General features: G+C 39.1%; 2 protein-coding genes across 9 annotated transcripts in view; one reads left to right on the forward strand and one right to left on the reverse strand.

Moving 5' to 3' along the window:
- Positions 1 to 11,162, forward strand: part of SULF1 (sulfatase 1) — a 193,823-nt gene extending 182,661 nt beyond the window's left edge. For 6 of the 8 annotated variants that reach the window (XM_038129787.1, XM_038129792.1, XM_038129788.1 and 3 more), the window contains one exon: positions 190 to 1,007. In XM_038129787.1, coding sequence (XP_037985715.1) covers positions 190 to 1,007 — 818 coding nt within the window. Of the gene's footprint in view, positions 1 to 189 lie in introns of all 8 variants that reach the window. The other 2 variants (XM_038129790.1, XM_038129793.1) reach the window with 2 other exon arrangements.
- Positions 5,368 to 15,456, reverse strand: part of SLCO5A1 (solute carrier organic anion transporter family member 5A1) — a 74,881-nt gene continuing 64,792 nt past the window's right edge. The window contains exons 9-10 of the mRNA XM_038129794.1: positions 14,657 to 14,721; positions 5,368 to 13,415 (exon numbers count right to left, since the gene is read on the reverse strand). Of these exons, the coding sequence (XP_037985722.1) occupies positions 12,970 to 13,415; positions 14,657 to 14,721 (511 nt within the window). The 3' untranslated portion in view covers positions 5,368 to 12,969. The remainder of the gene's footprint in view (positions 13,416 to 14,656; positions 14,722 to 15,456) is intronic.

The raw sequence follows: 15,456 nt of genomic DNA on the forward strand, positions 1-15,456 counted from the left end.
GGGGCTGTGAACATACCCAAGGCCAGACCCATTCATCTGCTGACAGAAGAGGTGGAGTGTCTCACACTTTGAGCTACCTGCTTTATGAACAGTGGTGCTTTCAAGCCAATTGAAGTAGAAACACGCATGGAAGCTTTGCTTGCACCTTTAATAGTGTTCACCAGTAGGTTTTATTCTTTCTTTCAACAGAGGACACTTATGGGATGGATGGGAAGGCTAAGCTGCCCATTTTCACTGGCGACATTGACTGGCAAGGACTGGAAGACTTGTACAGTGTGAATGAAAGTGTATATGAATACAGACACAACTTTAGACTTAGTCTGGCTGACTGGACTAATTACTTGAAGGATGTAGATAGAATGTTTGCACTGCTGAACAGTTACTACGAGCAAAATAAACCAGACAAGGATAACACTGGTCAAAGCAACGGGGACGAATCATCCACGCCATTCACCTTGGTGGAAATGACTTCTGCTGAGGAGTCCAGCGGCCTGACTGCAGAAGAGTTGCAGCTTATTGTGCCAACAGACTTTGCAGCCCTTGCTTTGAGCACAGTGAATTTAAGTCAGGAGAGGAAACTTGAATTAAACAATGATATTCCTGAGAAAAGTAGTTTGAATGACGCACACTGGAGAAATAGTCATCCAGCTGAAAAATGGATGGAGGATAAAGAATCGGACCGTTTTGATATGGATTTCAGTGGAAATGGTTTGATAGAGTTGGAGTCCCGGCACAGCTTCATGCTACAGCCCATCAGCATTCCTCAAAAAGACACTCATCAGGATAGTGACACTGTGGAAGATATATTTGAAGACCAAATGTATCTTCCCATGAGGTCTGATGAACCCTTCATTCGTCAGACCGTAAACATATCCATTAGGGATTCACCTGTCAGTACCCAGGAAGAAGGAACTTTCTTTAAAAAAGCCAAACAGAGTCTTGCAGGAGAAGGTTCACAAATCCTAAATGCAGAAGGCAGTGCCTCAGCTCCACTCTCCTTGGATTAGATCAAGTTGTAACCATTAAATAAGTTCTCCTTTTTCTTATTAGCAAACTAATAAAGGTAATCAAGACAACTGACATTCCATGTTTATTGTAGATACATTTTGCAGCTAAATTGAGCCCAGATCAGTATTTGTCTCTGTGCTTTTTTTTTTTTTTTTTATTCACATGCACATGCTTTCACTTCTCCACACTGGGAAGCAAGATTTCCAGTTTTCCATTAAAAGAAACAGTGTTAACTCTCAAATGCAGCAGCACATTCTCTGAAAGCTAAATTATTTCTTCAAAAAGGATGTCCAAGTCACTTTCTCTATTTCCAAATGATCCCACCATAACTGAGTGTTTCAGTTCACCCAGTATGCCTGCATAATGTCTTTTTTATCAATTATTTTAACTACTGGCAATTCTTAATGCCATGCTTTCAAGTAAAATGCACTTTTAAAATCTGTATGCCATACCATTTATGCATCTAATACCTTACAGGTTTTTAGCTTGCTCGTTGTCTTATGAAATTGTGAAACCAATAAACAGATGGACCTGAAAGAGGTAAACACCATGGATTGTGGAAACAGACTCTTCAAATATTATCTTAGCAAAAATATTGCATGTTTTTGTTGCTTTATTAAATTTACTCTCAGAAAGGTATGGCTAATGATTGTTAACTGTAGAAGGATTTGTTTAAATTGGATTGTTTCCCTATATGTTGATATTGTCAGTATTAAAATTCCATTAATTTTTCTGACTTTTTTTTTTTTCTGATACTGGTAGAAAGGATTACATCAGTGCATAAATGTTTTTGTTGCCCCACCTGATTTTTATTATTCTGAGCAATATCTTGAAAGCATTATTATCATCTTGAGTCTTAAATTCTTTTTCTGTTTTGAACAGGCATTAAAGGGAATGATACAATCATGTTAGGTTTCCATTATTTTAGACACAAAAGGCACATGAGAGTAAAAAAATAGTAGTTTAGTAATAATTTTTGTTGTTGTATTCTAAATTTTTTCTTGAACTTTACCAAACATTAAATTGTATGAAGTATAATACAAAAATGACTTCGAAAATCTGTATTAGTCAAAACTTAATATTTTCCCTTGCTTTTTTATAAATTTCTAAATAATTATCACAACAGCAACAAAAGAGAATTACCTCAAACAGACGTAATTCCACGTAATTCCCATGTCCAACTCACGGGTGTGTTTCCTACCTGTTACATGTTATTTAGTGTAGTGAATATTTTTGGCTATTGCAAGCACTGCAGGTTAAACTTACATTCATTACATTGTATTTTAAGTTGAAACTTTTTAAAAAGGAGATTCTTTTAGTAGGATTTTAATAATTTTAAGGAGCAGTCTTTTTGATGGACTCTGTAAATATGTTAAAATTACTAGTTCTTTATCTGATGTATGTGTCATGGGCTGATTGATAGAAACACATATTTATGGTCATGAATGATGCTATTTGTACATAGGTTTTAAGTTACTAGGATACAAACTGTGTTTTTAAATCTTGTATAATATTTCTGTGATACTTTTATAGTACAATTCTGGCTTCGGGAAAGTCTAGAAGCAATATTTCTTGAAATAAAAAGTGTTTTACTTTACCTGCTTCAGAGAAGTCAACATGATCCAGTTTTCCTCCTGAGTAAGTTTTATTTCAAAAATATGTTGGCAGTTTCAGTTTTAAGCATCCATCCACATTGAAAGCATCAGGTAACAAAATAACACACGACATTCTTGTAGGTATAAATTATTCCTGGAGATGTGAGTAATGTATATACATTTTTGTTTAAGACATATTGTGATTTTAATTTTTTTAATTCCAAATTCATCCGGTCCTTTCTTCCTTGAACTCCATGCACAGAGCTGCACAACCAGCAGTTTCCAGAAGTAATGAAATGTTTCATGGAGCCGTGTCTTGCTTTGCTGCTTTCTGTCCTCCCTGCACAGCTCTCCCTGTGACAGCACAGCACTGCAGACCAGACATGCAGCACTTACCAAGAGTGAACCACAGATCTCTAGTCAGGATTTGTGTCTCCTTGTACAAGAGTCAGCACGAAAAGGAACTTAGCTTTCAAGGTAAACTCTCTCTTACATGAACTCTATGTTTGTTTGATGGCCTGTGAACAAGAGTACTTTCATACCTAAACTCAGCCTCTGAATCTGTGCTTCTTGAACACAGGACATCTTGAACATCTGTGCTTTCCTTTACATAGTCCTGGGACTCCGATGCTCCTGCAGATGTGAAGTTACAGGTGATGTTTGTGGGGATAAGAAAAGTGGATGATACCAAATGTTCAAAAAGCAGTCACTGCAATGTCAGATAGAGCCCTGGGAGGTCTGCCCTGAAAGCACACTAGCAAGCACAACATGTATCTCAAAGCAGGATGCAGGGCAGGTTGAGCCAGCGAGTTTGGGAGGACTTGAAGGACAAAGGCAAATTGAAGTAAGGTCCCACACAACCACCTCTTGTACCTTTGTGCAGGGAATTATCCAGCACCAACAATGTGCCCTACATTCTTTGAAAGTACTGTTCTTTGAAAGAACCAAGCAAGGTGGGTCCTCTCTTAATGCTGGGGCAGAGGGGATAGTGCAACACTGTGGTCCATGGATTCACCCCACTTGTCCTTCTTCCTTACCTGAGAGCTTAAAGTACTCCTTGAGGAAATGGCAGAAAGAGCATCTTATTAGTTTGAAAGTTGTCTCCCTTCTTTCTTCTAGGACAGTGCTCAGTCATCTAAACTATCAGTGAAACCTTCTAAACCAGGTGGGAGCCTTTTTTACAGGTCTCTTATGGGAGTGTGGAGGAAAGAAAGTATAAAGGACACTCATTCTGTAGACAAGAGATACAGACAGCAGCAAGCTCTGATCCTTGCTGTCTTGGAAACATGCACCAAATATAAAGCTAAACAAAGTTAAAGAGATCAAAATCTGTCATCTCTCTAGGTGTGCAGCCTAAGCAGTGTGTTGCTGTCCCAATTTGTTTTGTATTTCTTGCTGCATAGTACTTCTTGTCCCATAGCTGAGGCAGTCAAATCCATGAGCAGGCAGGGTGTGACTGCCAGGAAGCTTTTACCGGCAGTTGCAGGCTTGGGAATGAAGCAAGTGCCTCAATCTGGCACTGCTCCTTATAAGGGGGAGAACCAACAGGATGACCTTCCTAGCTTTTTGTGAACTGGAGAGCAGTAGAGATGTGTCTATCCAGAAAGGCAGTACATAGTTCATGACTTTCTGAAGGGCTGGAGATGGACAGAAGAACTTTTAAAACTGCCACATCTTTGGGAGGTAGCAAGATATGCAAAAAGTTCCCTCTGGAATTTAGGATAAGGCAGCCAGTATTGCTCTCACATCCTTGGACAGTGTGAGGCACTTTATGAGACCGCCTATCAACTGCGAGCACTGCAGAAGAGCAAAGATGTGCAGTGCTTCAGTTCCAGAACTAGACATAGAATCATAGAGTGGCTTTGGGTCAGAAGCAGCCTTAAAAATCATCTGGTTCCAACCCCCACCATGGGCAGGGACTGACTTAGAGCTGTTATCAGCAGGTGAATCCTGGTGTTACTGAGGTAAATGCACATTAGCAGCTTTGCAAAAAAAAAAAAAAAAAGGCAAAACAAAGAAACATTTGGATTAGAGCATTACTCTGGAGTTCAGCCACCTGTAGGTTTTTGTGACAGTTGAGGGAAGGTATTTTAGGGTGCACAGACCACCTCCACTCTCCCAGCCAAAATCCCTTGAGATGCCTGCAGCTGTCTACACTGAAGTCACAAAAGCATAGTTAGAGGGGATCTGTGTAAAACAGTCAGGACTGAGAACCCAAAGAAGATCTGCCCAGGACTAGACTTGAGCCCTGAGCAGCTGTGGATGCCTGGGTACATGTGATGTTGTAACAAACTTCTTCCTTTAGTTTCAGCAAAACCCAATCCTGTTTGTGCTCCAACATAATTTTTCAGTGAGAACCGATGTGCAGTAAATAGGGTACAAGCCAGAGAGCAATTCCAGAAATGGTGTGTCACACCTGAGGGGATGCAGTGCCAGCCTGAAGTGCCTGGGACTGCCTGGAGTGTGTGCACAGCCACTCGGGCAGCAGGTGTCAGTGCAGAGCCACGCCACACGCGCCTCTCCTTGAGCCTGCGCCCCTCCCTGGGCTGCCAGCACTGTTCAATCCTCGACCGGCAACAGCACCTGGGATGTGCTACGAATCTAATTTCATCCACTTTCCTTGGTGTAACAGCTCTGGCCTTGGACACTGGTAACGTGCAGGGGGATATAAAAGATGATTTTTTGTGTGGTTATATGTATTGGAAACGAAAACATGCAAGTCTTGCTTTGAAATCAGAGAGGATCTAAACCAAATCAACACACATGATATGCTATTTTTTATTTCCAAGTATCAAGTATTCAAGAGTTTGTTTTGTAAACACATGTTTACAACAGATGCTGACAGTAGGTTTCATTAAATCATGGGTTATATAACTTTAAAATTACTCTAAGCTCTGATGAGAAATAAATATAAATTTAAAAAAAAACATACAGGAGCCTAAAGTATGCAAAAATACCCATCATAAACCAATTCTCTTTTTACCACAGCACAGCACCCACACACTCATACCATCAGACATACTCTACAAATTTCCTTAATACTCTACACATTTGCTTAATAATGAGTTTTTTAAAAACTAAACAGTTTCAGGCAGTGTGCCCACTCCATGCTCCTACAATACTACCCAGACTGTTGCTGTTCTGCACAAATCATTTGGTAGAGGTATGCACTGCAGCCAGGGGCCAAACTCCCATGTGCTCAGGTGGTGAAAAGAGCAGGTCTTCTTTCAGAAAAGCCTCCACTCAACTGTGGACCTCACTGACAGAAAATTTTCTTCTTTTTTTACTAAGACTCAGCTTTGGATCATTTTGTACGCATTTTTTTGTTTTGTTTGGAAATTTCCCTCCAGGTTTTCAAATATGGAGTTTGCTACAGAGGCAAATTTTCTGGCCTGTCGGTCAGAAGTGTGATTAGTGCTATTAGTGCTTTCAGTGCTATTTGGAATACAGACGCCTGCCCTGCATGACCAGCTCAGGCACAGTAAGACAAAAAAGTTGTGGTTCAGAATTCAAGATATTAAAACCAAACCCCTATTTTGTAAATCGTAGCTCACTTTAAGGTCAACCAGATTTGGCCTTTTTCTGTTCCTAGAAATAGAATTTACTCTTATTTCTGGTATTCCGTGAAAGAACATTCATATTTCAGATTTCAATCCTCATTTTAATTCAGACGCTTACTAATATTGCTTGGTTAAGTGGTTCCAGAATTTAGCCCTGTGTTTCTTATCATTGCCACAGAATTTATTTTTAGCCCCTGCTTAAGCAAAGCAACTAAATAAAGTAACATACTACAGCAGGCTGAATACATTCTACATGAGACTTCTGTGGTCTGTGTAGCTTTTACTTTACCTAATAGTGCTGGGCCAAATCCTACACAGACTCCTGAAATAACTTACCCACAGAAGAGCTAGGTAGGAACTGGCCCTCCAGGAATTACAAACACTGTCTTTGTCAGAGCAGTCCAGACTTTAGGAACAGGAACACACACAGTTGCATCATTGACATGCCTTGAATATGTCATTTAAGTCATAGTGAATACATCGTAAAATACTTCAGTACCTATTAGCACCACAGTGTTGTTTAGTCTTTTGTCCAGAGATTATCAAGCTGTCTCACCCTTCCTCAAGGTGAACAACATTTTGGATGCTTTTTGTAGCCCTTCATTAATTCCACGGCTTTTCATCTATTCTTTATAATGAACAAAACACTGTTACAGGTTAACATTGTGACAATTGGTTTGAGATTGAGAAAATAAAAAAACCTCAATACACACAATGGATAATACAATAATCAGAAGAGTAGGATGGAACCTGGATAAATAAGCATCTATTCTGTAACACTTGAAGTCAAAAAAACTTTGGAGGTACTTTGAAATTGCAGAGTTACATCTGTGTTTAACAGCAGGCTGTATTAACAAAAAAGATAGCTGAGCTGAAGGACTGGAGGGGTGACTGCTAAAATTATTAACCGCAGTTATTAACTGTAATGCAACAAATATGGCCATGGGACATGGGTAGTGTTAACCTTCCTCCGTAATTTCTGCAACAAATTATGAGGAAAACATAGGAAAAATGTGCTTCCTGAGGATCAGGTAGGCTTTCAAACCTTTGGCCACAAAGTAACACATATTAGTGATATTCAGTGTAAAGGAGACAAATCCCATGAACCCGGCCATATCCTGTCCTCACACTGAAGGCCACAACACCTCTACTTTGTGACAATGTTTACATGCAATCTTTTTGAATTGTTATTTGTCAAACAACATGTTAAAAGAAAAAAAGAAAACACCCTAATTCCCTACAAAAGAATAAATCTACCACCATGATGTTGACTGTCCATTTTGTGAGCACTCTGAAGTGATGAAAACGCCCAAATAATCAAGTCCAGTATGTGAAGAACATGAAAATCAACACACAAAATGTGTTGATTACAGGTTTAATCTATAAGTAGCAAACACTCTGTCCAAAGCAATGACGATGCAGGTCACAGTCCTGGTAAATCTGTTACCAGCTGGTTTAAGTCCCTGGAAAGCAACCACAGCTGGATGGCTTCAGCTGGGGGAACCAGATTCTGAAGCATGCAGCATAACATCTCCTAAGCCATTGTAAAAGACACATTACTGAGAAAAAGATAAACTTGTTTGGAAAGATTTTTGTCTTCAATCTCCAAAAATAGTAGTAATATCCAGTGAATAGAGTATAAAAGCTAAATAAGCTTGATATTCCCTACTTCACACACACTTGCTAAAGCACCAGCTTGTTAACTTCAACACAAGGTATAGCCTAGTTCTTCAGCCTCACCATTGGACTGGTGAGGCCAAGAATCTGGCTCCAAAATAGCAGTAAGACACTTTGGACCTATTTATCATCACTTTTATGTCAATATAACACTATGAAAAGCTGTGGTATCACATGAACAGAAAAGTGTAGTAAGGCAGCAATTATTCAGGCATTTTTTGGGGAAAACCTGCAAGAACAGTGCAGAAGGTGTTGACCCCTGTCCCAAAAATGCTCTCTGAAGTTTCATTGAGCAGGCAGCGCTCTGCTCCGTTTGTGCGGGATACTGACAATTTGTCATCTGAACCCCTAGGTCCAAATTCTGTGAAAGGGCACAATTCAAGTCTACAGCATTACTTGAGCAATTTCATTGGCTCTAAGGTCAGAAGGATGCCTTTATTTAATCTCTCTCCCCATGTAACACACAGGTTCTCAGACAGAAATTCATAAATTAAATGAATGGCAGGAAGAATGAGAATGAATCTTAGACCGTTCCCACAAAATATTTTGAATTTGAATTCTATTTGAAAACGACAGCCTTCCTCCATTGCTGGATATGTAGGTAGCCACACCTGAATGCCACAGGAGAGTGCTCAAGTGCTTCTTTGTGCTATTCTGGTTACAATTATCACTGAATCCATGGAGGAAACGCTCAGCATAGAAACACTCTTTGGATAAATGAATTTCTTTTTGAATGCAGACAGGATTCAGTCTCATACCTATATATGTGCATTATTTTCAAGTGCATTACTGAAATATATAAATTTACCCACATATTTAAGTGTTCTGCTGGATCAGAGCCATAATGAATTAATAGCTAATATTACAAATTAATAAGCAATACTAAAAAAACCCATATTTTTGAAAACACTGTATTAATTCAGGCCTTTCAAATGTGCATTTCCAATACTTAGTAGGAGATTTTTGCCTCCTCTTACACAACAGTAAGTTCTGAAGAACTGCATGTTACTACATGCACTTTTAAAGATATACAAGCTGGCCAAAGAACTGAAAATTTATGAATAAATACAAATTGCACCATAATATTCAAAGGTTCTTGCAGCTGCTCACACTGTACTGAAAGGCTATAAAATGTCATTGGTTCCAAATTATACTGTATTTTATCCAGTATGCTCAAGGGGAAGAAGGGGGACCAAAACCAGGGGGCTTTTGACAAAAACTGGAAACATGAACAGTCCCACTCTCCGGATTACTCCAGCCCTGCAAAGATCTACAAATTATCTCCTGCAGGTGCTGCATTCATAAGCACCTAAAGCCATGGCTGCATCCATTCTGAAGTTTTCTCCTTTTTGAGGAAAAAGAGGTGAATGGGAGGCTAAGCAGGGACAATTAACCTGTTCACTCAAGTCCTTATATTTGGGCTACTCCTCGTCTAATTCTCCTCACTCTAAATCAGGACTAAGTGGTGGAAGAGGGATTTAGTCTGTCCCTATGAGGGCATGGTGGCACTTTGACCATCACCAGATGTTGTTCCGTATTATCACTGGCTAGTAAGCTGCAGGCAGGTGAATTGGGTCTGCTACCAATAGCAGCCTGTGGGTGAGCAGGACACCTGCTTCACCTTTTCTGCCAGCAAACCTTTTGTTTTGTCCTTCAGGGACAGAGAGGGAACGTGGCAAAAATTACAACTTAATGGAATTATATGTTCTATGTTGAGAGGATCTCACAGTAGGATGACAGCATGGGCCCCTTCACTGGATGACTGCAAAGATCTTTTTTAGTTCCCGTGAAGTCGGTTTAGCACCATGCGTCGACCACAACTACTGCTAGGGGTGCACTCAATGTCTGGAGATGCTGCTTCCTCCAGCAGTGACAGCCAGAACACAGTGTTTGGTCAGCAGGTCTCAGTCCATACACCAGTCAATGACAATACTGGCAGTGAATGCGTTTCCCCTGCCTACCTTTACTGGCTCAGTTTAGACTGTTATAGATTACTCATGAGAAACTCTCTTTCAGGAATCAATCAAAAACTGGCCAGTGTTTGGGTTTTCTTTCTTTCAGAGGACGCTGACTTAATTGATTTTATAGAAATTTATTTGCATTGCCAAAATTATCTTTACCCAAAACCAGGAAAAAAATTGTTTGAAAAGTAAGGAATTACATTTTGGTTTGCATGTAATACTTAAAGAAAAATTAAAATTTATTTTCCAATTAAAAATTAAAATTGGAAGTATGTAAAGAAGGCTTTTTCAGTATTTCCAGAGTTAACATCTTTCTTTCTACATTCCACTTTTTCAACCATCTAGGAAATATGAATGTTCTTGGAAGTTGAAGGGTCAGGATATCCTAAAAAATAGATGGTTTCCATTGCAACAAGCTCTGAAATCCGTTGAAAGCTCAGAAACAGCAGCAGCTGCAGAAGTGTCACTTTTATCACTCCCATTCTTTGGCATCAGTGCCATTAGTTCCTGACAATCCTAATCTGCTCTTCCTTGGTTTTTTTTATGGAACTGAAGCACACAAGGCATGAAATATAAGAGATCGGGACAGATGATTAATCTTCAGTCTTTTACAATTCCCTCAGTCTTTTACAATTCCCTAAATGCTCTGTTCCTGAGGTATTTGAAAAGATTGTCACTCTTCACTTCTCTCTGTGATGATTAAAATGGGGAAGTGATAAAAATGGATGAGGGCTGGGCTGTAATTACACTTTGTCACACTGCTTAGCCAATTTTCACCATGGTATAAAATTCTTGGTGCAACAAGCATTTGAGACTGAAGCAAAAGGAAATATTTTTATCATCTATTCTGATCTCCTATAGCAAATATATATATATATATATATATATATATATATATATATATATATATACCAAACACCTTTGAGCCAAGGACATTTATTTCTCAGGACAAGAAGTGTAGAAGCCAATTATCTCAGGAAGTGTGTACTGAGGACACAGTGGCTGCATAAAAGGAAAAGACATTCTCAGGCTTAACCCCAAAAAAGGCTGTTAATACAGACAGAATAGTAGGAAGAGGTCAAAACAATATTCCTCTATGTTTGGGGTTGAAGAATTGGAGTTTTCAGACACAAATAGTAAGAATTGTTACAAACTACATAAATGGACTGACACATTCTGAAATAAGCAGCCCCATGGGTAGTCCCATGTGCTGGTCAAGAAGATCCAGGTGATGACAAAAGGCAGTTGGCAAAGGCAGAGAGGGAAATCTACTCTTCCCAGGGCCACTTGATGGATGCCAAGGAGAGCACTGCCTCTATTTTCAGGGACTTGGTTCCATATAATGTTTGATCAATAAACACGTTCTAAATCAAAAAATTAAATCAGGAGTAACTGTTCAAAAACATGTAGAAGCTCTGCTCTTTCCTATTTATTTTCACACAAGTTCTCTACTCAGCAAAATGCAAACCAGACTTTTACTGAGTCCTCTTAAAAGACTGCTTTTTCATCTCCTACACTTCTAAGACTTTCCCTGCAGGGCACAGTACAGCCTTGACTTCCCAGTGTCCAACTGACATAATTTTCTGCCCTTTGAGACATCATTAGTACCTCATGAGCATGGCACTACAAAGCGTCCAGAGCAAGAAATGAAATGCCAAGCACATTTGATTAGAAAGTTTCAGCATCTCCCAGGGAGAGAACGCACTACAGTAATTTGGAATAAACAAAGGCCCCATCACGTTCTGTGAGTCCACACGGGCCGATAATTTCTATTCTTAGCTCTTCACCCGGAGGGCCACAGGAGAGACAAACTCACCCTTTGCCTTCACAGGAGCCTTCAGTGAAGCTGAGAAAAGGAAAGGCAGAGACATGTGTGGGACACACCACACAACCAGGACCTGTCCCACCAGCCTGCCCAGCACCAGGCAGCGGGAGAGGCAGAAGTGCGGCAGAAACCAGAGGGTCTGAGCCAGCCTCCCTTCCCAGCTGCCCTGGGTGTCAGGGTGCTCAGTGCCTTGTGGTGCCAGGAGTGCAGGGAGAACCCCCCAGCTGCCACTACAGTGGGCAGGCTGCTTGCAGCCCCCTGGAAGGGCTTCTCTGCTCACTCCTGCAGCCTGAACTCTGCTGCCAGTGGCTGTGAGGGACCCACCAGGCGCGAGACACCAGACAAGGCCATCAGATCTCCCTTGGGACTTTCCCACTGAAGCTGAACTAGACTGGCATGCAATTCTGAAGGACAGCCAAACTTCCTATCAAGCTATAACCAGCTGTTTTCTTCTTCAGGAAAATATGGATTTGGTGCTAGTAACAGCCACACAAATAACATTGCAGAAATATGCACATATCTGCTCTGGTATGTGTGTATGATTTCTACATCTTAATGTTACTATAAACCAACACTGAAGTTTTTTACTTCAAGCATTACAGTATCCTGTATACTTTGTGAAGAATGACTACATCCCATCAGATGAAAATTAATGCACATTTTGACAGGATAAAGATGGTACAACTCAACATTTGCAAACGTTACCTGATGCTTAACTCTTGTATGGCTTGACATGTTATTAACAGTACTTTATACCTTATGTTATTTTTTAATTTAATGATTACGCCTGAAAATAGCCCCTTTCAAATTCAGTTGCAGTAATGTCTTTAAAAGCAAGCTTTAAACTTAATTTGCTGCACATATAATTATCCAAATAAGTTGCATAGTTCAAATAAGTTCAGTTGTGCTTTGTAGCAGAACTCACAGTAATTACTCATCTCTTAAAAATACAATTTGCAGATACGAAGTTGACAATACATTTAAGCATTTTTGTGAGTCTAGACATCAACAATATGAGTTTTTGTCACTCTTCCACTGACTTCTGCTGTTCGTAACACCTCGACTTTACAATGATATTAGATCCGAGCATGGACATTTAATGGACACATCTGAAATAATTAAAACACAATTTTTAAAACTCCATTGTCAGGAGGGGAGAAATAAGAAACCGGGTTGGTTTGAGGTATCCAGCCCTCAGGAACATATTATGGTTGTTTGCATCAAGCTTTGTTGGTTTTATCACATGTTACATTTAGATTAAAAATAGAAGGCACAGGTGTTTTACAAGGCGCCGCAACTAAGTCAACCAACAAAACTAAATATTACATTACCAAGCCAGGGGTCTATATCTCAACAGTGACTTCTTCCGATGCATTTTCATTTGAGGAATTTATTGCTTCTGAAAAAGGGCCGGGGTAGGTCTGTGCTAAGCAGTTCATTCCTTGTGCCACACTGATGTCTCCTGGGGAACTGAAGGTAGGGCAGGATCTAGTCCGTGCATAGTTTTGTTGGGGTCCAGCTTGTCCAACCATCTCACTCACAGTGTTCACCGGTGAAGCCCTCCAACTCTGTCTCAGCACTTGTTCTTCTTTACACTTTAGGGAATACCAGGCAAGAAAAATAAAAAAGAATCCCACGAACTTGAGAGCAGCTGCCAACCCAAAGTAGACAAAACGAAACGAGGTGACATCGTATTCCCAACAAGATCCTTGTACGCCGCAATCCTGTTGCCAAAGCATGCACGTGGTGTCAATAACAGCCCCAAAATAAATTGGAGTGGGAATGTAAGCTGAAACAAAAATAGCAAGAGAAATAATATGTGTTAGCATATTGTGGAAAACTTCTAAAGAAACTATATGCCCCAGCCAAAGAGTGTAGGTTGAACATTTTTGAGATTTCTACACTGCTGTTCTCACAAGAAATGTAAAACATGGAAAACTGGCCAGCCAATCTTCCCAGCAATACTATTTACCCCACACATGAAAGCTACCACAAATGGGAGAAAATTGAAAGAAGCCAATGAAGCAGCACCTTAACAACAGGTACTTCAATCTGCTGCCCCCAGACAGCTCTTCTTAAGCTACTTGTCCCCCCCCAAAAAATCCAGTTTTGTTCTCAGGTAGATAGAAGGTGAAATACATTATCTCCATAGCATTACCTGCTCAACATCCTTTGCCCATGAGCTGGGAAAGGTGCTGTTTTTAGATTAAGGTGAAAACACACTCAAGATCAAAAAATGTTTCTGAAGATAGATAGACTTAAGGGGTAAGACCATTAAGATTATAAATTTCCTTCTGAATAGATCTTCCCAAGAAACAGACTTTAACTTCTAAGGCAGCTAAAAATGCAGCCAGTACAATGAATGCTCCTGCTTTCTCCAGAAATACAACATCTTTAAAATGAGATTGAAACATCCTTCCTCAAACAAAACTTGAAAATGCAGCTTTACGGGCTTCTCTTGTTCTCTTAGAATAGACTTTGCTTGCTCTAGTCATGTATTTCATAGTAGCTGAACACCTGGAGTGCTCTTTATGGGCAGCATTTTAGAAATTCAAGAGCTTGAAAGAGAATGCTTTGAAAAATAAAGACTTTTAACATCTATCCATTTTTGCTTTGAAACACTTGAAAGACATTAAATAATATTATAAGAAAGACATTAAGACATTAAGTAACAAATGCTTATTTTAAAAATTAGAAAAACTATTGTTATTGCTGAAAGCAACAGAATTCTGTTTTTGAAAGCTAAAAAGTCCTTATAAAATAATATTTATTAACTATTAATTTTTAAATGCAATTTGAAATAATAAAAATTTATCTTTTTGTGAAACAATGTTGTTCTAGAAAGTCAGTAACCAAAGAAAGTAAATTAACCACATTTTAAGACATAATCTTTTCAGAAGTTATTAATTTTGGGTTCCTAATACAGTTAGTCAAGCAATTAGTTGCAGATTTATGGCATTTTAATACTTTTATGGTGCATTTCAGCTGAACATGGCCCTTACGGAAATGTTGAGCTACTGCTGGACTTACCAAGAGTTCTTAATAAAACAAACTGCATTCCTAGTGCAAAGGGCCGCTCCCCATCTTCCACAGACCTAGCAGGTGAACAGAAAACTCAGTGAAGGAACAGTCATAACCCATCATCATTCTGGTATGTTCTGGCTCCACCTCATGGCTTTTTTCTCAGCTATAGAAAATCTCTGTCTAAATTTCTTGTCTTTAGCTTCTACTATGGTTAACTGCTACTGCTAGAAAAAAATACAGCCAGCGCCTCCTGAACCTGCTTAATCAAAATCTCAGTCATGCCTTTTGTCCTTTCTTTACCTGTTTAAGGCCTGAAGAATTTGATCCAAACACATTAAGGTAATTCAGAAAATCCACACAAAATGTTGCTGGCTTGTAATGATACTTTCTATTATTTCATTAGTTTTAATTTATTTTTCTTAATATTTTTATGAGGTAAATTAGAATTTATTTTACGAGGTAAATTAGAATTAATAGATAACTAAATTGTTGAAGTCTGGACTCAGTTTCTGAATTTAACAAATATTTGTGTAGCATAAGCACTTTGGAATTACTTTAAGAAAAATACCAGTACAAACATCCAAACAGTCTCTTTAAATACCTTTTCAATTCAACTAATACAAGATTCCTTCCAGAGGTTTCAAAGGAAAAATGTCAAGCTTACAAAGACTAAATACAAAGTAACAAAATTCCACACTGCAACTACAATTTTCATAAACCAAAAATAATCTACTGATTTTAAAATGTTTCTAATTCTTAATCTAAAGGTCTTAAGATAGACAGCATCTAATGATATTAATGACCAT

This window comes from Motacilla alba, chromosome 2 (assembly GCF_015832195.1).
Source record: "Motacilla alba alba isolate MOTALB_02 chromosome 2, Motacilla_alba_V1.0_pri, whole genome shotgun sequence".
Taxonomy (NCBI): Eukaryota; Metazoa; Chordata; class Aves; order Passeriformes; family Motacillidae; genus Motacilla; species Motacilla alba.